The sequence below is a fragment of the Sinohyriopsis cumingii genome, chromosome 13 (genome assembly GCF_028554795.1).
Source record: "Sinohyriopsis cumingii isolate HCF-2022 chromosome 13, ASM2855479v2, whole genome shotgun sequence".
In the NCBI taxonomy this organism is placed as follows: domain Eukaryota; kingdom Metazoa; phylum Mollusca; class Bivalvia; order Unionida; family Unionidae; genus Sinohyriopsis; species Sinohyriopsis cumingii.
In genome coordinates, this window is record NC_142973.1 from 66,726,676 (window position 1) to 66,752,967 (window position 26,292).

Below are 26,292 nucleotides of genomic sequence, written 5' to 3' on the forward strand. Positions count from 1 at the left end.
GTTTAAATGAAAAAGGTACTTTATGTCATCATTTTTATCTCGAATCTACATGCATCAGCAGACCAAAGAGTGGCATTCACTGAAGTCGGCTGCTATGCTTGTTACTGTAGCTTCCTGCCTCGAGTCAACAACAGTCAGTCTGGATAGTTCCTATAAGCTACTTTCAGTACTGTGCTACGATGTTTCAAAATGCACATTAACTGTCGAATGAAAATGTTATCACAAAACCACATGCATTAAAACTAAAATGATATTAATTTGAAAACAAACATAGTCTGAGTATTGCATTGATGTTCTGATAATATCACATAAAACTGGTTTCTAGCATTATATGAACTAAATACAATTCTTTTATTTTCCCAATTGGAGATGGACCCTTTAAATTAAATTTTAAAAAAAATGTTTAATAGCTTTGATTTAATCAACAACTTCGTTCTTTTTTCTGAAAGTCAGAACAAATGTATTTGTTTCTATCTAACAGCCCATCCCTAATTTTCCCTCTCCCAGCCTAGCCTCCGACCTCCATTGCATAATAAAACAAGTAGAGTAGAAATCTTAAGTAACTTGAATTAGGGCAGATTGTAGCAGTGACTGGTCAATGTCATGCTTCATTGTTTCAAAAAAAGCACTTTGAAATCAAAATGTTTCTTGTCACAAAACCAAATTATAAAACTGAGAAAATATTAATTTGTGAAAAGTCCATGCCACTTGTTAACAATGGTCATGGGGGAAGGTGTTGAGTTTTAATGTTATTTTTAGCACCAATTGTGTAATATAATACCATACCCATTGCTATTGTGTAGCTGTTACTTTTCCAGAAGGCAAATACGCCAACTACATGAAAAAATGTCACCATCCTATTTGGGTGAACCAGAAGATTCCAGAACACTGGATCAACCTTCGGACACCCAACAAATTCTTGCCCTTGCATACTGACCCTCCATTTTTTTCTTGGTTGACATTCTATAATATCTGCATTGTTTTTGTCCACAAGATTTGCTGTCGTTTTGTTTGTCAGCAAGCAAATTTACTATTTCTCTTGTGTGTATATTCTTCATAAATTTTTGGATTTTACCTTTGATAGAGTTTTGTCTCATTTAGTTAAAGCTCACTTGAAAGTTATTAGCCTTTCATTTTATTTTTATTTTGTACCCATTTCACAGGGCATTGGTGATTAAAATTTGATTGAGCCTTCTACTTTTGATTGTGTGTGAGTATTTCTTGTGTTTGTTTTTTATTCACTAGTAGTGGGATCATCAACATTCCACCAAACTAATGAAATTCAGTTTTGCAATAGCAACAGCTGTCCTATTACTGAGATTAAAATGTAGTTTGGGAATGGGGATAAAACTTGTTTTAATGATGTAACACTTACCAGTTGCTATTGCCAGATTTTCTCCTCCCACTCTCTACTGATATCACACTAAATTATACTGCTTCCTAGAATGAATGAAGGGAGGATGTAAATAGCATCAAAAGTAGGGGGTTTACCAGGGGCGATCCATTGTTCTGGAATCTTTTGGTTCACCCTAATGAGAGGACAGATTGTTAGCAACAGGTAAGTATTACATGATTAAAGTAAGTTCCCCCCCCCCACCAATGAAACTACATTTTATATCACAATAGAATCATGAAGATTTTATTATTGATCACATTACTATTTTCTCTTGCTGCTGCATGGAGGTATCACTTAAAAGATGTCATTGTTGGGAAAATCTATTTCCTTTTGGTGAGGATCAAGATTAGGTACATGGAACTTGCAATTGTTCGCCGTGAAACCACAGGAGCAGGTATTGCCATGCAACAAGTGGATCCAACGTTTGCATCCATTCTTTAATCTCATTGTTGTTCATCAGTGCTTCAGCTAGAGGGAAATGGATGCATGTCCCCTTCCCCTGATGTTCCTCATGAAAAGCGTCATTCTTTTCTAGTAACTTCTCATTTTAATTACAATTTCTTATCATACAAAATTTCAGTCTGTCCATGTCCAACAACAAAAAATAATATGCTCCAAGATGTCAATCAACAAACTCCTTTTGTCACATAATATAATCCATAGTCATCTCTTCTGTTAAAAGATTCCCCGCTCCACCCTGTAATACTGACAATCAAAATAATAGGATTCTGTTATTTTCTAGAATGCTCAAAATATTTGATAATTTTAATATTACATAAATTTCCAGACATCAGATACTTTTATTAAACTGACAGAAAAATTCAAATTGGAAAATAAACTATTGAATGTTTACCCATATTCAAAAACAGTTGATAGAATAGAAAACCTTCAAGCCTTGAAACTACTTTGACTACCCTAATTATAGTTGGATTTCAAACAACTTACAAAAATGGTACTTACAGATGCCTCGCTTGGTGCTCAGCATTAAGAGCTTAGTGTTAGGACTGGTCGGGCTGGTGTGAGGATAATATGACTGGTGGGACATCATGCTATATGTCTGTGGCATGATGCCCCAGTGCTAGGCATCACTATAAACTGCCACACTGCAGAGATCGTAGCTATATGACTGAAAAATTGTTAAAGCTACGTTAAAAATCCAAATCACACACGCACACACACACATATCTGGATTTCATCTGATGCTCATAGATTCTATCTTTCTTCTCTGAGGGATCGCCATATTTTTGCCACTTTGTGGCCCTGTTAATCAATTTCAAGACATGAACTAATTAAAATAATGTTTTACTTTCAATACATGCTACATAAAGAATCATGCTATACTTTTAAGCTGTCAAGTGGCCATGCAGTTTTTAGGGCTGAGACCAATTCTTTTTACTATCACTATTGTTTTGACATGATGAACAAATGCAAAGTGGAAATGTCAGTCTTACCAAGAAAGTAACCAGTAATTTGGCATAGGGCATAATTAGACCTTTGTGCACAATTATCTTGATGTATCCACATGAACAGAAAAAAGAAAATCACAAAAGCTGCATCCACTGATCTTTATTTGTAAAATAAAACTCCAACACATCGTGTAAATGTTCTTTATTTGTAAACAAGGATGTAATGCAACCTAATTTACCTATAATCCTTCAGTCAACATTGCATTGACACTCTTGGACCCAGTAATTAATGATACTAATTTTCTGGATGGGATATTGGGTTAAAAATGACAATTTTCATCTGCACGCAGGTATTTGGAAAGCATCAAAAGTAATTATGCTTTTGCCCAAATATTTGAATAAAGGGACAGATCTAGCTGGGGCACTGTTGTAAAGCATAGAATGTACACATTGTTCAAGGAAATTACTGTTCTTGCTTGTATATGAACAAGTTCAGTTTAGCTCGGAAGCACTTTAGCTTATTTGTGACATATTGTTAACAATTTTCCAATCGGTAATACCATGTTGTTATTAGCTGTTAACTTTAATATTACTTTTGCAAACTTAAGCCAAATATTTGGTAGGCAAGAAGCAGAGAATATCACTATTACCATTGACCATATTACAATTCACTTTGAATTAATGGAAACTGTAACTTTTGCACAATGTGTACATCAAAACATTTATTGAGTAGAGATTTTCTTTTTTTGTTGAATGTGAAAACTCGTTCTTCCAGCACCTTCCTGTATTAGATTTCTCTTTTTTCATCTTTGAACAAGTTAGTTTTTTAATGAAAATGAATTTTTTTTATATGCCTGCCATAATGTGGAGCATTTTATTATGATATGAATCAATCCATCTGTGATTAATTTTGTTCTGCACAATTGCTCACACTTTTCTACAGTCTGCAGTTACCAAACTTTGCGGATATCTTGCACTTGGAGTAAGGTAGAAGTTATTTAATTTTGGGATCAAAAAGTCAATCTTTGTGACTGATAGAAGGAAAAAAGGTTTCTGCCAAAGAAAGATATAGTTCTCAGTGTCCTTCACCAAAGTTTGTGGATAACTTGCATGGTAAGAAAGAAATCTGATTATTTTGGGTTAAAAGGTCAAAGTTCATGTCATTGTGGCTGAAAGAAGTTGTTGTTGTGGGGTTTAACGCCATTTTTCAACACACGATAGGCTATGTATGGTGCCTAGTATTAATGGTGCAGGAAGAACCTGGGAAGAACCACCGATCCATGAGAAGCTACTGGCAAGCTTTCTCACATACCCACATTGGCCGAATCCTAGACTCGAACCCATGCAGACAGAGGTGAGATGACAGTGATCCGTAACGGAGAGCGCTTTAGGCCACTTGGGGCCCCAACTGAAAGAAGTAAAATGTTTTTTATATAATAACTTTTGTTCTAGATCACATACTTTGGCCATCATTTGTGAAAAGTTTGTACTTGTGGTTTGGTAGAGGTCAGTTGAGTTGGATTTTTATAAAGGTGAAGGTTATTGAGGCTGTTAAAAACATGGGCTTGGCAGAATAACTTCTGTTATAAATTAAGATCCTAGATCAAACTGTCGCTCTGGTGGCCTAGTGGTTAGAGCGTCCACCTCTAATGCAGGAGGTCATGGGCTCAAACACCGGCTGAGTCATATCCCAAAGACTTGTAAAAATGGTACTAACAGCTGCCTTGCTAGGTGCTCAGCTTTAAGAGGCTAGTGCTTGGACTGGTCGGCCTATAGTCAGGATAATGTGACTGGGTGGAACATAATGATATGCGTCTGCGGCATGATGCTAGACATAACTATAAACTGCAACACTGCAGACATCATAGCAATATGATTGAAATAATTGTTAAAGCTACGTTGAAAATCCAAATCACACACGCACACACTCCTAGACCAAACTTTTTTGATAGCTTGTACAGAGGGTATTAAAGAAGCCTATAAATTCTGAGGAATTTGTGCAAAAACTGACAAGACATCTGTCAGGGTAAATGGGTCTGTAACTGGCTCAACATTGAATATGTGTTACTATACCTTTAATCTGGTAGAATCCAAATATTCTGTGAAATGTTCTTTGATCATCTTAAAATAGTCACCAATTACATGGCCAAAATTCTTGACCAGGAGTTTTAAGTGAAAGTGTCTGGTAAAAATGTGAAAGACTATTCATATCAGTATTGGAATGTTGGGTGTAAATCTTTATAGAAGACTCTGAATGGAATTTTATCTTGGGCATTTCATCATTACTTTATCTCATTAAAAAACTTTGTGATAAATATTTTTATATTTTATCTCCAGAAAAGATAATTGTGAAGTTGGCAGACTCATTCAATTTAGTTTTTTACTTACTAGGATACAAGAGCATTGTGTGTTGCAATTTACAGTTGGCTTTTTCTTTATCATCATTTTCAGTCACCTTTTATTTCAGTGACGAGCTGCTATCGGTGTTCAGTTTCACTAGCTTTCTTATTCATGTTATTGTCTTTATTTTAATTTTTCCTTTTCTGTTGTTTTTCCTAGGTATCATTTAAAAGATGTTATAGTTGGAAAGATATACTTCTTACTAGTTAGAATAAAAATCAGGCACATGGAAATTCAGATTATCAAGAGGGAAAGCACAGGCACAGGTACATATTTCTTACTTTCAAGTACAGATTTACTAGCTCGACTGTACAAAGTAGAGGAATCATATTGTACTATCCTCAGCATCCGCGTTGGTGTCCATACATAGAAGCAAATACATACCACCCATCCACCCACTTAGTTTCTAAGCACCATTTTGGAGTGAAAAATGTTGTCTTTATCCCAGTGGATGGGGTAAAAGGGATGACCTTTGTACATGCATATATTTTATATGTACATGCTTGGTTTTGCATTTAGCTGATGATCACGGAAGTTGTTTGCACAATGTACACATTTGATGAGACTACACCTTTATAAAAAATATAGACCATGGTGACTCTTACTTCATGTTTCACTGACATTGGTTAAACCTGGTGTTTATTTCTCAAGAACTGTTCATGAAAATAAAATCATTAAGTGATTGTATGCATCTCAGCGAGAATTGAACCCATACAAGAGAAGATCATTGTCACCTAAATTTCACATCATACTGGCTGTGTTTAAGTATTTCTCATGACCAAATAAAACTTGGTAATTTTTTGGTACACTCCGTATTTCCTGATTACCTTGAATCATAAATTGTGATTGGCTGCATTTGAATGAGTATTATACTACTATATCTGGATTAAAAAAAAGTAGGTAAATTATGTGAATATTCCACAAGCATCCTTTTTTGTGCTAGAATCATTGAACTGTATTATACTACTATAATGTGTCGTTGCTAGTACCACTCTTAAAACGTAAGGTCACTGTGAACTACATTTTACATTTTATTTATAATCAGAGGTTTTTTGGATATTGTATGCATACTGTCCTATCTGGAATCCTGGAACATAGTAAGGGGATGATTCACTGACACGATTCATATTTTGTGTTTGAAGTTCATTTATCAGGGGCAGTTCATGCTAGAATCATTAAACTTAATGATGATGCGTGTCTCTGTTAGTACTTCATTTTCAACAAAGAAAGCTCACTGATGTATATTTTATGAATAACTTGCTTTGGTTAAGTATGTTCATAATCGTTTCAGTTTTTGGCATGTTGTATGCATCCTGTCCTACTAAGAATCGTGAAGCTTGATGAAGGAGTCTTGTTGGCAAAATGAAGTCTCTGTGACCTGTATTCTTCTTTTTGATATTTTGTACATTACAGTTTATTTCTTGGATGTTGTTCATGTTAGATTTATGAAAGTTGATAATTGGATGCATCAGTGTTAGCACTACATCCCAAACACCACAGAAGTTCCCTGCTGTGTTTACTGACACAGGTTAAGTATTTGTATTTTGCATGCACATGCCCTTTTTGGCCAGTGCACTTTCATGTGGAAATAAATATATTTATTCAGTGTTCAGCTTTCCATATTATTGACTATACATTGTGCATTGTGATAGGCTACATCTCCATAAATTTCATGTGAGCACCCTGCTTAAATGTGCAATCAATTTAATTACTGTTCTTACTGGTTGTACTAGTTGTCACCTCAATGTTACTGAAAGCCTTTGTCTTCCACTGAGTACAATCTGGATTCTAGGTGTGGACTATGATAATGGCACAATGAATTGAAGAAGAAAAAAATGGCTGATTTTATAAACCCATTACAATATTTCTGCTATCAATTATTATGGGATAGTTTGTTTTCTGTCTTTTTGCTCAGTCACATTGGCATTTGACAGGTTAAGTCCACTTCCTGTCCAATAATTAATGTTTATAATGGCTTATGGAGGTTGAAAGCTTTGTAGAGGCAAGCTATATAATCAGTGATAACATTTTTTTTTCATTATTAAGCTGAGAAGTTACTTTACTACAAAATAAATTCCATTGATATTCTTGATTCCTGATCATATTTCAAGGAAAAGGCTACAGCAAACAAACAAATCTTATTTATCTTGCATTAGTTATCTGTGCCAGATGCTAACTTTAAATATGAAATTAGTATCTATTCTGTTAAACGTTTACATTCTTGTTCTGAACCAGAGTGAAATGATTTTTAATTTTAACTTAATCATCTTTTTCATAATTTTTAAAAGATTTAACCAGTTATAAGGATGCAAAATTTTTATGATTTGTCAAATATCTTAGTTTTTATGAATTTAGATTATTTCAGTCATCCAGTGCATACAGTGGGTGTTGAGATGTATATCCAATACCTTTGGCATTCTTAACATTGTTTGTATGCCTATTATAACCAAAGTAGCCAAAGTGTTCCAATTAGAAATTAGGATTCTGTTTGATAACCTTGATTACATTTATTTTTATGGAAATCCATTCAAAAATAAATGACCTCTAGGTAGGGTGTAATGAAGTTATTGGATTAGTCACATAATTGTTAGTGCAATTTTTGTTCATCTTTTTGCACATTTTAATGCTTAACGTCTTGATAGGAGAGGGACCATTTCAGCTTTCTTTTAAGAAATTACATGTTAATATCAGAAAGATATCCAGTTTGTGCTTTCAGCAGTTGAACAGGTTGTAAAATGTTGAATATTTTTTCATAACTAATTTCATCAGGATTCCAGATACAGTGTTTAAGTTAAATTAATGTGTAATATATGACTAGTAGAATAAAATCTATTGGATTTTTATTCCCAGTGAATGATCCTTTGAATAAAAGAGATAGTGTATTAGTATACACCATGAAAACATTTTGATTTTATGTCTTCAAGAGGAAGGAAAGTATTACTTCAGATGGTTATATAACTACATGTTCTTGTTTTGTCAGGTCCAAATACATTTAATGAAAATGAGACAATAGCAAAATATGAAATTATGGACGGAGCACCAGTAAGAGGTAAGAACCCACTAGACAAACCAAGGCTAATATTCTGAAAGATTTGTCTATTATTATGATTATTATTTAAAGCTGTAAACTCTAGCTTAATCTAAAAAAAATTTTAAAAAACTGAGGATTTTCTTTGCTTCTTCTACTAGTATGATGAATTTCACTCGTGCAGTACAATATTAGGTACCCGATATTGGGGGTTGGAGCTTGAAATTCTTTCATTCTTTCAGTTTATGAGATACATGTACATGACCTGATGCAACCCATTGGATTTAAATTTTAATTAATTGATTTTATTAATTCTGGTGGCCAGGCTTACTTTCATTTTCATTTTAATTGGCTGGAAGTTTTTAGATGACTCTTTTATCTTTAATATACTTCATATATGATGCTTCTGTGTTTAGTGAAATATGAATAAACATTTTTTCTTTAATGCGACCCTTGTTGTTATTACGTATCATCAGTTGCTTTTGGTCATCCGAAAAAAAGTCTTCTTTAAGAAATGTCTTTTAAGCTGTCACAAGGGTGACTAAGTATAGGCATAAGAGAAACCCCATGGAACATTCACACCGCATGCATTTTGTCTACAAAACGTATATCAATGGAGAGACGTCCAATTTGTTGTCATGTTTGATCAGAACAATTGTGTGTAATGAAAGGAATAAAGTGAAGTGAATTCTTCTTCATCTGCTTATGAATCTTGTAGACTCTTAGAGAGTATACATACCACAACTTGAATCGACTGTGTTTCCGTGAAAAAAAGCAAGGGAGTGACAGCATCTTCCTGGAGAGAACTGGAAACACAATTACAGTCTTAACCCAGGTGGGGGTAGAACTGAGCCCAGTTATGGAGTATTGTTGCACCTGCCTCCCTCCCCCCAGGAGACGATCAACATTCTCCAGGTACCTTGGATCCTGGCAAATAGCAGATCATGCAACCCCAAAAATGGTGATGCATTATTCTAGCTTTTTAGTTCTGGGGAAAGGTATTCCTACATATTCAGATATAATTCAACATTGAATTTTGGTGGTTGGCCATAGACCAGACACAAATCACCAGATCTAATTCAGCATTGACTTTTGGTGGTTGGCCATTGACCAGACACAAATCACCAGATCTAATTCAAATCACCAGATCTAATTCAGCATTGACATTTGGTGGTTGGCCATAGACCAGACACAAATCACCAGATCTAATTCAACATTGAATTTTGGTGGTTGGCCATTGACCAGACACAAATCACCAGATCTAATTCAGCATTGACTTTTGGTGGTTGGCCATTGACCAGACAGTTACTAAAAATAGATTTGGCTTTTGTTTTCTGTACGAGAACTTCTATCACCAATTTCTGCAAAACTTGCTACTTGTACTATAAACCTTGTACTTGATGTGAGTAGTAAGGCATAATCAGAATCTTTTTACATTAGGCTTGATATCAACTAATAAATTATATGTCTATTATGGCAAGTTGATTTTAAAATTCACATTCTCTAAAGCAGTTGTTGTTGTTGAAGGGTTTAACGCCATTTTTCAGCACACGGTAGGCTAACATGGCGGCCATTATTAATGGTGGAGGAAGAACCCAGGAAAACCCCGGAAAGAACCACCGACCCACAAGAAGCTACTGGCAAGCTTTCTCACATACCCACATTGGCTGAATCTGAGACTCAAACCCATAAAGCAGTTGTTACTGTCAAGAAAATATCATTTTGCAACTCGATGTGATACCAAAATTGAACTGATTTTGTAAAGTTGGTTTAATTTTAAACAATTGGTTAATTTTGTGACATTTAGAAAGCAAGAAAGTTGAAAAATGAATAGATGTCTATGTAGTTGAAATCAGTTAGAAATGTGTGATAAAAACTTTGTCTGAATTTTAAGTTTTATTTTTTATGAGCAATCAGATATTGATTTATATATTGCTCAGCTGCAGTATAATTTATTTCAGTATTTTTTTGTTTAGTGCTGAAGTTTTAAAATTGTAATGCATCTTTTACAGATTGCAATTTGTTGACTGTTTCTCTCTTGGTTTCAGGAGAGTCTATACCAATTCGGCTGTTTTTGAGTGGGTATGAGTTGACACCCACAATGAGAGACATCAACAAGAAGTTCTCAGTTAGGTATTACCTTAACTTGGTGTTGGTAGACGAAGAAGAAAGGAGGTATTTTAAGCAACAGGTGGGTCAAGCAAAATAAAACCTTTTTCTTGTATTCTGTCATTAACTACAGCAAATGTTCTTATAGGCCTTTTCAAGTATTAACTTTATGACCACAGAGACTGGTCTTTGAATTAAAAAATACTTGAGGAAACTTCACCCCTGCAAAGACAACAGTGACATGTTAATTTGATGACAGGCAGATTCAGAAATGGTACCAAACCCCCCAGCCCCCAGAAGTACACGTGGTGTGTTCACATTTACAAGATGTGCTAAGGGTATTGTTATAATATGTAGTGCTGTCGATAGTTGCCAGTTTTTCTCCTTGGTTTAAAGTGCACTGAACTTATCATTATAATTGCCCTAAAAGTGACAAAGTGTAGACAAGGTTTTGTTTCCTTTTTTTAAAATTCTGAGTTCTTAATTCAGATTTTAGTGTTAGAGCATTGGCAATTATTGTATACGTGTCAACGATGTCTTTATTGGTATCACATGACTACCATGTTGACGTGCTCTCTGAGCTTGGAAGTATTTACAGCGTGATTAATGCACTACTCGGGGCTTATTAGTACATGTATTAGCAATATGTACATCTTGTCTGTAGCATTGGATTAAACTTTCAAAATGTCAGATTCTCAGAGTGGATTTTCTAACTGACTCTTTTTGAAATGTCAAAATTTGTATATGCCTGCCATAAAGAGGTGCATGTCATGTTAGAACATGTCATGTTGTATATCTGATTTGTAATTTTTTGCAGCACAGTGACTAGAGTTCTTCACAATCTTCTGTTACTAATTTTGTAGTAGCTTTGGGATTTGGATGGAATTGATAAATTTTGGATTCTAAAGGGCAAGAAAGAAAATTGTTTCCACACTAAAACTTGACAAGATACCTTAACCAAAATTTTTAAACGGCTATTATTTGAGATAAAGACGCTGATTGAGTTGGGTGTTAAAATGTCAGAGGTCTAGGTCACTGGCTATAAAATGAAAAATGGTTTCCTCTCAAGACTTTCTGGATAGTTTGTATTTGAGATAAGGAAGACCCTTATTCATTTTGTTGTCAAAGTTCAAGGTCACAGGGACTGAAATAAGGAAAATTGATGTTCCACAAAACAGTGTAAGTTCTGTACCACTTGCCTTGACTAAACTTTGTTGATAGCTTGCATTCTAGAAAGGGAAGATGCCTTTTAATTTTGGGTGTTTAAAGGTCAAGGTTGTTGTTGTTGTAGGGTTTAATGCCATTTTTCAGCACACGATAGGCTATACATGGCGGCCAGTATTAATGATAGAGGAAGAACCCGAGAAAACCCCGGAAAGAACCACCGAGCCACGAGAAGCTACTGGCAAGCTTTCTCACATACCCACACTGGCAGAATCCGAGACTGAACCCACGCAGACAGAAGTGAGATGACAGTGATCTGTAATGGAGAGCTCTTTAGACCACTCGGCCACTCGGGACCCCAAAGATCAAGTCAGAGAGACTGCAAAGAGAGAAACATTTTCAACAAAATAAATCCAAGTCTGTGTACAAAGCATGACCAAACTTTGCAGATGGCTTGCATTGAAACCAGATTCCATTTCACAGTTGAATCCATTCTCACTTTAGCACTTTAATAAATATACAGTCTCTGTAAATGCATAAACAAAATACACCTCTCCTGCAATGACTCACACACAGCAGGGTCAAAATATATATAGACCGCGCTATAAACGAGGGTGCAAGGTACCAAGCTGGACATTTAGAAAACTAGTGGGATTTTGGTAACAGGGCTGGTTAATGGCTGAATAATCGTTTGACAATCATGTTGGGAGTAATTGTCAATAAAGAGCTTTTTCTACTGAAATTGTTTGCTGTTTTGTATCAGGTGTCTTTATTTTCACAACATACCCAACCTCTTAAAGATCACGGAGGTTTCAGCAACCATTCAACAGCCATCATGTGTATGCATAAACATTGTATTACATCACTGCTTTTTGTTGTTGCTGATTAAAAAGAAAACAAGATTCCTTTTTTTTTTTAATAAAAACTAATGATATTTCTTCTGTGAATTAACTGTGAATGTTGAAACTCAACTTAAAAAAAACAATTGTTCTGTTAGTAAATTATTCGTGCTTAGGTTTTTTTGCAAGTGTTAGCAAAATTCCTACTCATCCTAGAGGAAATTACTGAGTGCTAATTCAGGAATTTTAAGTTCACTATAAACTATGGAACTTGCTTTTTCATAATGAACTGTATTTTTGAAAGAGACTTTCTTTTCACCAAGTACTCATTTTGTTTCAGTCTTTTATTCCACCCCCTTTTAATAATTTGATTGACGTGATAATAAAAGTCAGATCTGCTTTTAATAGAGTGTAACAGTACAACAAATATGCAAGTTGGAGATAAAAACATAGTCGTCACTGAATTAGGTTCTCACAGAAATGCTCATGGACATACCTGTGATGGCAGAATGACATCTTTCAACACAATATAGACAATTTGTTTTGTATTTTATAATTTTAAGAAAGGGGATCCGTTCCAGTTATCTGGGTATGAGTTATCAAGAGAGCGAAGTTGTGATCATATTAAAAAGGTTTTAATTCAAGTAGAAAGCATTTTCTTGCACAAATCAACATGGTATTTGATCCACTTACTATTTTTTTAAGAAAGCACAAAGTCATGTTTACTTAAATCATAATGCCCATCTTATTTGCAGGAAATAATTATATTCCGTAAAGCAGATAAAGGCAAGAAAAGTACTGGCTACAAGCAGTCGCGAGCCATGCAGCAACATCCAACACGACCCAGTCCCTCATCACCAGGACAGCAAAAACAACCACACGAAGAACAAGACCAAGCAACAGCTAATTCACAATCAGATGAAAAACAGCACAATTCAGCAGAAGATGAATGACAGTTTATAACTTAGTAGGGCTAACAACTATTTTTTCAGACAGAAGACTGTATGTGTTTGTGTCTCTTGAAAAGATAACTGTATATCGAAGATAGTGTCTACTTAATTCATGGGCAAAATAAAAAAATATTTTGAAATTGACTGCATCCTCTGTAATAATCTCAGAATAATCACACTTTAGATGTACAAGCATGGCATTTTTTTTTTCATTTTGACTTGATCTCCAGATGTAAAAGGGACTGCTCTAGTTCTTGAATTGTAATCTACCAACCAATTTCTTTACCTGCCCAGTAATATACTCAACTCCATAAATAAAACCTTGCAAAAACCTGACCAGAAGGATGTACCAACAAAAGTGAAATAATCATCTTTAGAACATTTTTATAGTTTAAGTTAAGGAACGATTTAGATTAGGATTAAAGTGAAAATTTGGTTCTGATATGATATGGAATCATGTATTTTTATTATCAGATGTTTTTTAACTCATACTGCAAGCCTTTTTTGCCGAGTTATTTTCTTGATCATGAAATTTGTAGGCTTAATGAAAATTTCCAGTCTTCGGCTGCCAAAGAGGGATGTTAAAACAGTGCAGTAAACCAGCTGCAGATCACTGCACTTTCATGTATGTGTTGTATTTCTGCATTCTATTTGTGATTTTTACTTAGATAATTGACATTGATAAAGGTTACAAGTATAAAAATGCAGATCAAGTTGAAAGTTAATTTGTGGAGATTTGAAGAACAGATGGATAAATGAGTATATTCCAGTAGCATTGACTGCTAATCGGGTACTCTTTATGCTGTTCAACTAGTCGCAAATGTGCATGTGTGTCTGTGAATTTTGCAGGTGAAGAAAACATTTACAAATATCTAAGTTGTATGATTGCTAGGTGTCGATATTATATAATGGTTAAATATTTTGTAACAGTTGCTGTGCTTTTCATGGAACAGTATTCACTTGTCAAGGAGACAGGTGAAACAGTACTTTTTCATAAGTGTATGATGGCCTAGAAAACTGTACAATTTGATGAAAGTTTGTTTTGAAGATATATGTATGGAACCATGCATAGAAGTTTGATTTTTAGCTCTACTGGTCATAGACCAGGAGAGCCAAATGGGAAGGCCTGTTATCCACCATCCATTGTCCTTCCATCTTTTAGCACCATCCATTGTCCTTCCATCTTTTAGCACCATCCATCGTCCTTCCATCTTTTAGCACAAGTTTGTTATTGCCACTCCTAATAAACTACTTTGGAAGATTGCCATGTAATTTTAAACACTCAGTCATCCTAAGTCCGGAATGAACATGGTGGTGTTCTGACTTCCAATACAACCACCACATCAGCCAGTCAGAAAATCTTGTTAACGCTACTCATAAATGGATGGTCATATCTATATAAGGTTTTCAGTAAAAGACTTTTTATATCTAGTTGGTTCTAAACCAGGGGTCTCAAACTCAAATCACCATGAGGACATGTACATTGGCTGGATGGCCGCATCACTGAAACCTTTCCTATAGCGATACAAAAGTGTAGTCAAAAATGAAGAACAAAAATGAGTAATATAGTATACTATTGTGTTATGCTAAGTGGCAAGGAATTGTACGCCCACCCTTATTAATTAGCCCATCCATTTTATTGGAAACAGTAAATGATGTAACAACTGAAATTTAGTCAAATCTGGCTGGCTGTGAAGAAAAGTTTGGATTATCAGTTATTATACAGATTCCAGGTGTTGTTGCACGCTGAAGGAAGTAACACTACAGGCCTCATGCGACCCACAAGCCACTTATTTGAGAGCCCAGTTCTAAATGAAAATAGTGCCAGACTAATGTCAAATGTGGCCACCATGGCAGCCATTCTGAAGATCTTGTTATCATTACTCCTGAAAAAAATCAGATTGACATAGGGTTTTCACCAGAAGACTACTTATGATGTCTTGTTAGTTCAAATCGAAAATGGAGTCAGTCTGACAGCCAATATGGCTGCCATGGCAGTCATCTTGAAAATTGTGTTATTGCTACTGATTCTGAATGGAAAGTGATATCAGCATGGGGTTTCACTGGAAGACTTCTTATGGTGTTTGCTTTGTCTCAAATAAAAATTATGCATATCTTTTATCAAATAAGGTCAACACAGTAGCCCTCTTGAAAATAAAATGGTACCTATCTGACAGCCAGGATAGTCACCATAGCAGCCAGGATAGTCACCATAGCATCCATCTTGAAAATCATGTTATTGCTTACTCATAAATCGAATGATTTGCTTTTGACATGGATCATTCACTAGTTATAATATCAAGTTGATGCTGAATGAAAATTGTGCTAATCAGCTTGCACAATGAACAATGAATATGATTGAAAATCTTGTAATCCTCTTGAATGGATGGTCGTATCAGTATGGGGGTTTTCACCAAAAGTTTTAATGAGTATGGCTGACACGGGCTAATTTGAAATTATTGTCATGTCTATCAGAAATGGTGTCAACACGCAGTAATTAAAGAGAAGAAATGGTATAGTCTTGAATTCCTGGAAATTCTTTTTGGACAGTAGAGTGCCAACAGTCCCTTTAGAGGACTCTTGTTTATGGGTGTATGCAAGGTAATTATGAAACCATACATCCAAATTTACTGATTTATTTAAAGTCTTTAGTAGATAAGTCAGGTATATATGATGTTTGGTCGACAAGTTGAGACTGTTGAAGATTATCACAGACTAACTTGATCAGCTCATCTGTAAAGTGTCTTAAACTCTTTCTTCCAGATTGTTCAAAGTTTATTGAGGGATCTTCAAGGAATTTTTAACATATAAATTATTTTTCCCCCTTTTATAAAGCAGAACCATACACATAATGAGATTGCACAGGAAAATTTTGTTTATTGTAGGGAGCAATAGATACTGTTTCTAAATTTTAATGATTCCATAATTCTTTTGAGAAAAATCAATCCAGATTTTGAAACTTTGCATGTGGAAATTTTGGTGAGTACAGCATTACAATATATGGCTCTTGGTGAGAACTTCCCTGTAACTCTTTCATTCTTGGGGCATCAAGCGAGTGTTGCAAGATTATAGACTTTTAAAAATAGAAAAGATAAGCATGCGAGAAATCAAGACTTATTTTAAAGCATGTCATTACTAAATGCTGGAAACTCTTATCTGCCAAATTATATATACCAAACACACCATTTAAATCACTGAATTGATGGCGTTTACAGATCAGAAGCTGTAATGCTGTCATTTTTTATGAATGCATGATGATGAATATAATTTATGTTAATATCATGCTTCAGTTAGGTTGCTGTAGTAGCCTCCAGGCAGCTAGTGCATTTTATATTCACTACATTCCTCTGAAGTATTGCTTATGCTTTGCCAGTTGTCATTTCATTTCATTGTAAATAATGATTATGAAAACCTAGACCTCTTGTAGTTAGCAGCATCAGAAATTGTATTCATGTGGCATGTGTGTGTGTGTGTGTGTGTATATATATATATATATATATATATATAGATCCAGGACTTGCAATACCATGCTTGCATCATTTGATGACTATCCTAACTCTTTTAAAATCCAGCTGACATGCTGACTTTACTGGGAATGGTCAGGGCTGATCATCCATAGATTTTAATTGGTGAAATTTGATGTATTTTTCACAGAAAATGTTATTTTCACTTTCCTGGAAACATTTCTCAGTGTCCCTGATTTCATCGTATTATCTTGATCACCATAATCAAAAATTTAACTTGTCTTAACTGGTGATTAATGATTAGTAAATCATCTTGTTTGGTCATGAGCATAAAGAAATAATAAAAGATGATTTTATGTCCACTTGTGAAAAAATGCTTATAGGAACAATATAAACTCGAGCATTGATATGGTAACATTCACTTGTGCATTTTGGGCATCAACTTGGCATCGTTTAAATCTTTGCACATGTAGTGGTGGAGTGCGTAAAAATGTTGTTTCATGGAGAGGGTGACCCCCAGAAGGGACTTTATGGAACTTAAAACGCCCTGGCTGGCAGCCTGCACACCACCCAGACTGGTGATAATCATGTGGTGAATTCTTGTACGTGATTTTTTTTTGCTGAAGTACTTAGAAGTTGTACATGTTTGCACATTCCCTCTTAGTCATTGTTTCAATCATTTGCTTTTTAATGATGCCAAAGGTTTCATACAATAAGATTGTATGTGGCAGTTATAGGTTAACATGCTCACTGTTAATTATTTGTTGGATGTATTGTATGTATTGATAATACTTATATATGTACATAATTATTGTTTATTTTGTCAGATTATTGGAGAGAGACTTTCCAAGTTGCAATATATATTCTGCTGTGAAGCTGTGTCTTTACCAGTTCTTAACTTGTCGTATAAATGTATAAATGTAAATAAGGTCAAAATTCACTTAATATTGTCTTCACATAATCCAATGTTTTAAATTATTACAATGGTATAGGTAGTGTGCAACGTTCTTTGTATTGTGCACAAAATTATATCTTGGACATAGAATAAAATGAAGAACCAATATGGTGTTACTGTTGCAAAATGTGCCAGGACAGTATGTTATCTATGGCTGTTATTGATTATGTATATATGGATATATAGGTGGATTTATGAATGTGAGTTTGCAATTTGAATTAAATTTTAGATTTCTAACTTGTCTTTACACATATAGATTCTTTCCTTATTGTCTGGTTTGTAATCAAAGGTTATGGATTTTGTTGACCTTGCATAAAGGCAATGGCAAGATATAATTATCACTTCTTGGGTGGGGAGATCAGTGTTGAGAGTTTGTGTGAAAGCATTGGAAAGCCAGAAATGATTTATTCTTTTGAATCCTTGGATTCATGTCTTGTCTGCCTTGGCAGTTGGCATCATTGGTTTCATGTCTTGCCTACCTTTGCAATTGGCAACATCATTTTGCCTCTGCTTACAGGCAGTACATGCCATTCCATAGAATCCTTGTTTCATCTAGAAAACAAAAAAATATCAGAAGAATTTAGATGCCTGTATGAGATTGATCCATGATAATTAGGACAATTTTAATTATTTCAGTATTAGAATTTTCTGTCATCCTTGTTTTCTTATTTTTCTGCCTCGATTCATCATCTTCATTTCTCATTGAAATGATCTCCATTGATAATATGATTATGTCACTTTATCAACTTGAATCAAACATGTGGAAATTTGCAATTAAAATAGTTTGTTAGCTCATGCTACAAATGATACCTGAAGGACCTGTTATAATTTAATATTCCTCAGTAACTTGACCAAACTGACCTTTTGTTATAGTTATCGGGTCCTAGTCATTCCACATGATGGTAGAGTGGCATGTTAGCATCATGTATACTTGACATTTACAGTATTATTTTCCAATACCTACACAAAGTAGGCAGAATCTTTAGCCAAAATGCAGAGAGTACCTGAAGAATTCACACAGTCCATTAAACATGTGTTTAAAGACTAGTCTCTCTTGAACTGTTACTATCACTATGAATTTGTACAAAGACACAGCTCTCTCGAACTGTTACCATCACTATGAATTTGTACAAAGACACACTCCACTCATTTCTGTAGTTTAAAGATAATGATAAATCTTGTATTAACCAACTAGACCAATCAACATTAATAAATGAAAAAGAGTGTGTCTTGGTAAAAAAACCAGTGGTGTTGTGGTAAATATTTGAAAAGGAAGATTGATTGATTGATTGGTTGATTTTTAACGGCGCATCAGCACTGTAAGGCTATTTAGCGCCAAACAAAGTGTTATTTGTATAATCTTTTAAAACTTATAAAAGGTCCTATATTGACCAGCGATATAAAAGAACAAATGGTTTTAAATTAAAAACGGTAAGATGGTAACGGTGCAAAATAAAGCTTCCCGATCAAGGGGAGATGTAAATAAGATGAATATGTATTAAAATGGGACGGTATATATATTCCATAAAACTGCACAAGGTGAAAAGGAAGATACCAGCACAAACACTCTGAAACATTGATGAATGAATGTTGATTGCCTACCTGGGGTTAAGTTTATGATTGCATTTGGCATTTGTTATTGGCACACTTTGTTTAAAATTATTTGTCAAGTGAGGTCAGACCTAATAAATATTCTGCTGAAAGGTTATACTGCTAAATCACCTTGGTCAGAGGTCTTAGAGATTGAATTGGATCATGTCATCAATCAGTCTACATGGTTTGTGCTCAGATACCTTCCGTTTCACCTGGACGTATATTAAATAGTACAGTTGTCTCCCCTGATTCAGACTCTTTAGTTTGTTTGACAAGAGCTGCACTCGAAACAAATTGTGCTTGTGCAGAAACAATTGTCTTTAATAACTATACCTGCCAACCTTTACAGTCCTGGCATAACAAGTATGATTTCATGGATATAATTATGTCTTACCATCATTTTGTAATGCAAACAAAACAATGCTGTGTTTGTCTTATATTTATAAATATGTTTGATCAAATTGTTGGAAAAAAGTTTCTAAACACTTCACATTTTCAAATTTGAAAGATTTTATTTATATATAAATGTACTTTCCGAAGACTCTTGCCTAGCATTCTGTTTATAGCCATTCAGAACATAAGGATGTCTCAAGAACAAAGTGGTTTCTTCAAGTCGAAAACTTGATGCTTATATTCATTGTATTTATTCAGAGAGTTGGGTAGAGAATCAGTCTTTAGGTTTACATGTTGACACAATTATTATGGAAATAGGCGTCTGTTGTTACAACTGAATACTCAGTTGCTATGATAAATGTTCAAAGGGGGAATAGTTTTAACTGGAACATGCCAATTAATAAAAAAGCAAAATTATGTGTGCATGTGAATATGTTTATATGGCTGATCTTCCTTTACAGAATTGAGATGTTGAACATTGCCTGAAGTGAAAATAGAAATCCGCAAGAGATTGCTCATTCATTGAGTGCTGCAGATGATGTTGTTTCTTTATTAGATGTGTATGAAGATGATATATAAGACTGTATTCTGAACAATGCATACTTATTTGGGTCTATTTCGTGTGATTTAATATCATGTATACTTATTGAGCAGAATTATGAATAAATGTTAACATGCCCCAAAGCCTGTCTTGATTCATTAGTATGATGTGTAGATAGATGCAGTTGTTGCCTAAATCATTCATGTGTTCCTCTTATTATTGCCCCACCTGATGAAGCTCGTGTAACTTGTAGTAATATTGTTGTCCTTCCAACTGTTACTCAATCAGATATTTAATATCTGCGTAATAACTTGATGGGAATTGTTAGATTTTAATCAAATTTGGTATGAATCTTTATACTGATGAGACCTACGAGCAAGTTTTGCATTCTTCTGTATCATCATCCCAGTAGTTATGACACCCTAATGCTGAACCTCTTAACTTTGGTTTGCACAGCATAACTTGTTGAATTTCAAAGAAAATTTGGATTAGAGTTTTATATAGATGAGACTTAAGTTCCATTTTCAGTGTTTTAGAACATCATTTACTTTGTATCTTCTGACTTGGGTCCAGAGCAAGATTTTACCAATGATTGTTGGATTTAGCTGAATTTGACATGGAGTTTCTTCATGGTAAGACTTCGAATGATTTCAGTTTCCTGCATTTTACAACATCATTAGGGTCACTGTCGGTGAATTCATTGGAGTCCTACAGTAATCAAGATTCGTGGATTTCAATCAAATTTGGTGTGCATCTGTATGTTGTGTTGATGACACTTTCAGAAGTGTGATACATATCATTACGTTGCTTGAGGGTGTTTTCTTTCTGTATTCAGCTTGTTTTAATAGCATATGTGTGCCATGTTTCTGGTCAGATTTAATAATGGTTATGACAGAAAACTGATCCTAGCTTATGCTTGTCCTGGCAAAATATATTTATATATATTGAATATTTAAAAGTGTATATATATAACTTAAAAGTTGCAGATGGCATTATGTATCTTGACTTTTGGTGCATCAGAGTTTTTGTACATAAATTTAATGCTACATCCACCTGCCTAATATAAAATTTCATAAAAAGGTAAGACACGAGTGAGGTTACAAAGGTCCATATTTTTTGATAGCTGTAATGAAACAAAGCATACAAATATTATTCCCTTGACCTGACAAGTAAATGACAGTTCGTAGCAAAAGAAGTTTATTCACTCCAACTCAAAATGTATTTTTTCACCTCCAAGGGTCAATTTTGACACCAAGTGATATTCACAGTGAAAATACAAGCCCTTTTTTTTAGAGCTATTCTGAAACACATTGTTTATTAAACAACTTGGTGTAGTTCAAAATAGTTGCCCTCCAGGCTGTTTTGGGGATATTCTACTTGCCTTGAACCTACATGTCTACTGCTATGGATGGCTAGCTCTTCTCCCTTGCCAGCTGTTACTATTTCCCTGTCTACATAATGTGAAGCTCACTGGGCAAGGCATATGTGCTTCACATTAATTTCAAGAACAACACAAGCCTGAAACACCTAGAGGAATAGCTGAAAAGGACACATCATGGCCTTAAGTGAAGAAATTTGAAAGGCCAATTTACATAATTATCCACTGCCACCTAAAGACCGCTCCAGTGGCCTAATGGTTAGAGCGTCCACCTCAGATGCAGGAGGTCGTGGGTTCAATCCCCAGCCGAGTCATACCAAAGACTTACAAAAATGGTACTAACAGCTGCCTCACTTGGCACTCAACATTAAGAGGTTAGTGCTAAAAAGCCAAATCACACACACACACTGCCACCTAGGGCTAAATTAGTAATTGCAACATCATTTAAGAACGAGCTAACCACCCATTACTCTCAAAATATATTGAATGAATGGTTAGTCATAGAGATTAGAATATGGGGCAGATATTTTCCTTTGCTTAATTATTACATGGAACAAAATGCAGAAAATATAATTGATCAACCAGCTATATTGTGCCCAATCGGGAAGTATGCATTAGTTCTTTATGAATAGGTATGTTTTCTGTTATGTCAATATCTATGTGGTTTTGAGTTTGTATCCATTTATTTTGGAATATTAGCAAAATTTCAGTGCTTCAGAGTTTTATCAACACAGTTCTAAAAGTACTATGTTGCCATGGTTATATATGCTTGCAAACTAGATATGTTATTCTTTTACTTCAAATGTTGCATATTGCAACCCGAGTACAAATAAACTTTTTTGCTTTGTCACTCAGATGAACTATGCAGGTACTGTTCATTTGAAATTTTAACCAAGCACATCACAAATAAATGATTTCGAATCCCTTTTAAAGTTGAAAAAGGATTAAGACATAATTTACAAAAATATTGTTGGAAAAGTAGAGAATTCTGAATAATAATGATAATTATAAAATGAGTTATCCCCTTTCATTGGTACATTAATTTAAATTGAAAACATGTCTTCATTTTTTAAGCTTTTCTTGTAGAATAATGATGGAGAAATTAGAAAATCAAATGTTAGCCAGCTCCTTACAAAAGATTTTTTTTAGAAGATAAGTGTTGTTTAAAAGAGATATCCCATGTACCATTCCAGAGAAGTCCAGATTAATTTTTGGCACAAAAACCAAGTTAGTGAGCCTATGGTATGGCCCTTCATCCATTGTATGTAATGCTGCCATAAACAAGTGTTATATTTAGATGACCGCTCCGGTGGCCTAGTGGTTAGAGCATCCGCCTCAAATGCAGGAGGTCGTGGGTTCGATCCCCGGCCGAGTCATACCAAAGACTTACAAAAATGGTACTAACAGCTACCTCGCTTGGTGCTCAGCATTAAGAGGCTAGTGTTAGGACTGGTTGGCCTGGTGTCAGGATAATGTGACTGGGTGGGACATCATGCTAGATGTCTGCAGTATGATGCCCCAGTGCTAGACATCACTATAAACTGTCACACTGCAGACATCGTAGCGATATGACTGAAAACTTGTTAAAACTACGTTAAAAATCCAAATCACACACACACATATATTTAGATGACTTGTCAAAAACCCACTGGACTAACTTTTACTAAATTTTCTAGACAGCATCCTGCCATGAAAGGCTTTCAAATTTATACAAACAATGCCAATTCACTTTCAAATATGGCCACTGTTGTTAACAATAGAACAAAATGCAAAGTGCAGAATATAGTTTGTACTTCTGTAAATTAAATTACATTCCGTATGTGCAGAATCTCTGTTCTCGCCGGTCAAATATGATCTCCTGCTTTGTCGGTTTTAATTTGGTGATTTTCCTTTGATTTTCCTTTCATAAATAGGCAATGGAATTAAAATGTGTTTCATCTTACTTTGTGAATATTTTACCAGTGGTTCTTCCAGTACACAGTTTCCTTTCTTAATATTATTGTAGCGGTTTTTCTTCCCATACAGTTTCCTTTGTTCATATCATTTTAGCAGTGTTTCTTCCCATACACAGTTCCTACAATTTTTTGCAATTATATTGAACTTTTAATTGCATTCTTTTATGCTCTATCTTATAGGTTCATAGTCTTTATGCATGGAACTGATGTCAAAGCAAAATCTCATGGTACATGTTTGACTGATTCTACTTTGCATAACTTATTTTAATCTGTTTTGTATGTGTATATTAAACTAATTATTCCTTCAAAATTGCACTATGAACATACAGAATGGAAAGAGATTTTGACATTGGGGGTGGGTGACCAGAACTTTTCATATAATGCCTAGAAGGTCCTAAAGAAAAATGGTGTCAATTAGATGCCTAATCATAGCAGTGACAGCGACCTTCTTAAAAATCTTGTTATTGCTACTCCTTCTGAGCAGAAAGACATATTGACATAGGATTTCACCAGAAAACCTTTTATGATGTCTAGTTGGTCCGAAATGAAAATGGTGCCATATGATATCTAATATGACGGCCACAGTGGCCATCTTGAGAATCGTGCTTTTGCTGCTCCTCCAGAATAGATGATTATATGAACATAGAGTTTTCATGAAAGACTTCTTATGATGTCTAGTGGTCCTAAATGAAAATGGTGTAGCTCAGACACGTAACTTGTGCATCACAGTTGCCATCTTGAAACTCATCACTACTTTGCTAGAATGATCACATTAGCACAGGGTTTCCACAGAAAGACTAATCATAATACATGTATCTAGTTGGTTGTGAATGAAAATGATGCTAATATGACCTCCAATATGGCTGCTACAATGGACATCATGAAAATCTTAATATAGCTACTTCTACTAGACAGCAGGTCATAATGACATTGTGCTTTCACCAAAGGACTTCTTGTGATATCTAGTTAATCAAAATATGGAAATGGTGTGCATCTGATATCCAATATAACCATGGCAGCCGTCTTGAAAATATTGTTATTGTTATTTTCTCAAAATGGAAAGTCATCGAAATGATATTTTCACCAGAAGACTTCAAATGGCGTCTTGTTTGTCCATAATTGAAATTATGCTGATCTGACATCCCGTCTTAAAATTTTTATCACTACTCTTCGTAAATGGAAAGTCATTTTGACTTTGGGTTTTCATCAAAAGAGTTCTTATTGGGTCTAGTTGGTCCAAAATGAAAATGATGCAAATTGACCCTCAATATGGTCACCATTGCCATCTTGTAATATTGTTAACTCTGCTACTCCCAAATGGATGGTTATATCAACATGGACTTTTCATCAATAGACTTCTTATATTGCCTAGTTTGACCTAAATGAAAAATGGTTCCAGTCATGTATCCAATATGGCTGCATCATTCCCTTAACCAGACTAATGTTGAATTTCACAACAGAACCCTCATCTGACGTTATGTCTATTGAGTTGTGTACCTGATTTCATAATAACTGGCATCCATATAATTTATACCAAGACATAAAGTGACTGAAACACTTCTCATAAATGTACTGATGTATTTTTTTGGTAATTTTTGTTTATCTGAAATGACATAAACCTTGTAAAATCCTTCATTACACAATAATTTTAATTTCCTTAAAAATTAATAATGTGGACATGATTATTTCGTTTTTCACTTTAACTGCTTTTATGATTCTATGATTTTGTAAACATCTGATGGACATGTTAAATTCATTTTCGAATTCATTATGATTGGGCATGTTTATAACTGTCACGGTTGTATATGGATCATCTGTATCGGCCTTGTCTCGGTGGTTTGAACATTGATTCTGTGTAAAAAGTATGTATTGTCCTAATTTTAACATTCTTGATCTTCTTCCATTTTGATTATTCAGTCTATGATCTTCCTTATGCATAAAATGCCAGTAACATTTCAGATATTCCACTAACTATCTTATGCATTTCATTTCAGCATAGGATGTTTAAAGCATTTGTGACACTAATCCATCAATATTGGTCTGTCAGCTGTTCTCGTTATGAGCGTAACTGCTAACTTGAACCAAATTCCCAAATTTTCATACTTATTGTTTTCTTTTTGTTTGTTTTAACGTTTCTGAAAAATAAATACAAATCTTGATCACTGCCCTCCATTAAATCTATACTGATATGATGCTCTGTTAAATTAGTCTGGAGCCTCTGAAAGATTTATTTCGATTTTGTTCATTCATTGTGTATTTTTCTGTTTAGCTTGAACATAGATTAAAAGGGGTTGTAAGTTTCTTTCACTCTTTAGTATTGATTACATTACTATTTATACAACAAAAAATTAGGATGACACTTTCTTTTATTGTGATTGTATATTGTTCCCTTGTTATAATTTGTCCACACTTGCAAGTTGCTCTTTTTTTTTTTGTTTGTTTTATCCCACCTTTATGTTTCATTCTTTACAACACCAACTTGATTTCATCAATGTAAGTAGTAAATGGGGCCACCCTAGGGACAATGTGAATTAGCATTAAAAACACCCCTGGGCCACTCTAGGGACAATGGAAATTTAACATGGAGAAAAACGCTGGGCCACTCTAGGGACAATGGGAATTTAACATTGGGCTTGTCTAGGGACAAGGGGAATTGAACATGGGAATAGAGTTTGGGTTTGTCTAGGGACAAGGGGAATTGAATATGGGATTTTTTTTATT

At 34.6% G+C, this 26,292-nt stretch overlaps 1 protein-coding gene across 2 annotated transcripts in view; it reads left to right on the forward strand.

Annotated features, from left to right (window-relative positions):
- The window catches only part of LOC149785763 (vacuolar protein sorting-associated protein 26B-like), a 43,954-nt gene extending 23,573 nt beyond the window's left edge, over positions 1 to 20,381 (forward strand). For both annotated transcript variants that reach the window (XM_089979662.1, XM_089979663.1), the window contains exons 6-9: positions 5,362 to 5,468; positions 8,183 to 8,251; positions 10,279 to 10,421; positions 13,098 to 20,381. In XM_089979662.1, coding sequence (XP_089835788.1) covers positions 5,362 to 5,468; positions 8,183 to 8,251; positions 10,279 to 10,421; positions 13,098 to 13,295 — 517 coding nt within the window. In that variant the 3' untranslated portion in view covers positions 13,296 to 20,381. The remainder of the gene's footprint in view (positions 1 to 5,361; positions 5,469 to 8,182; positions 8,252 to 10,278; positions 10,422 to 13,097) is intronic.
- Positions 20,382 to 26,292: the final 5,911 nt, after the last annotated feature.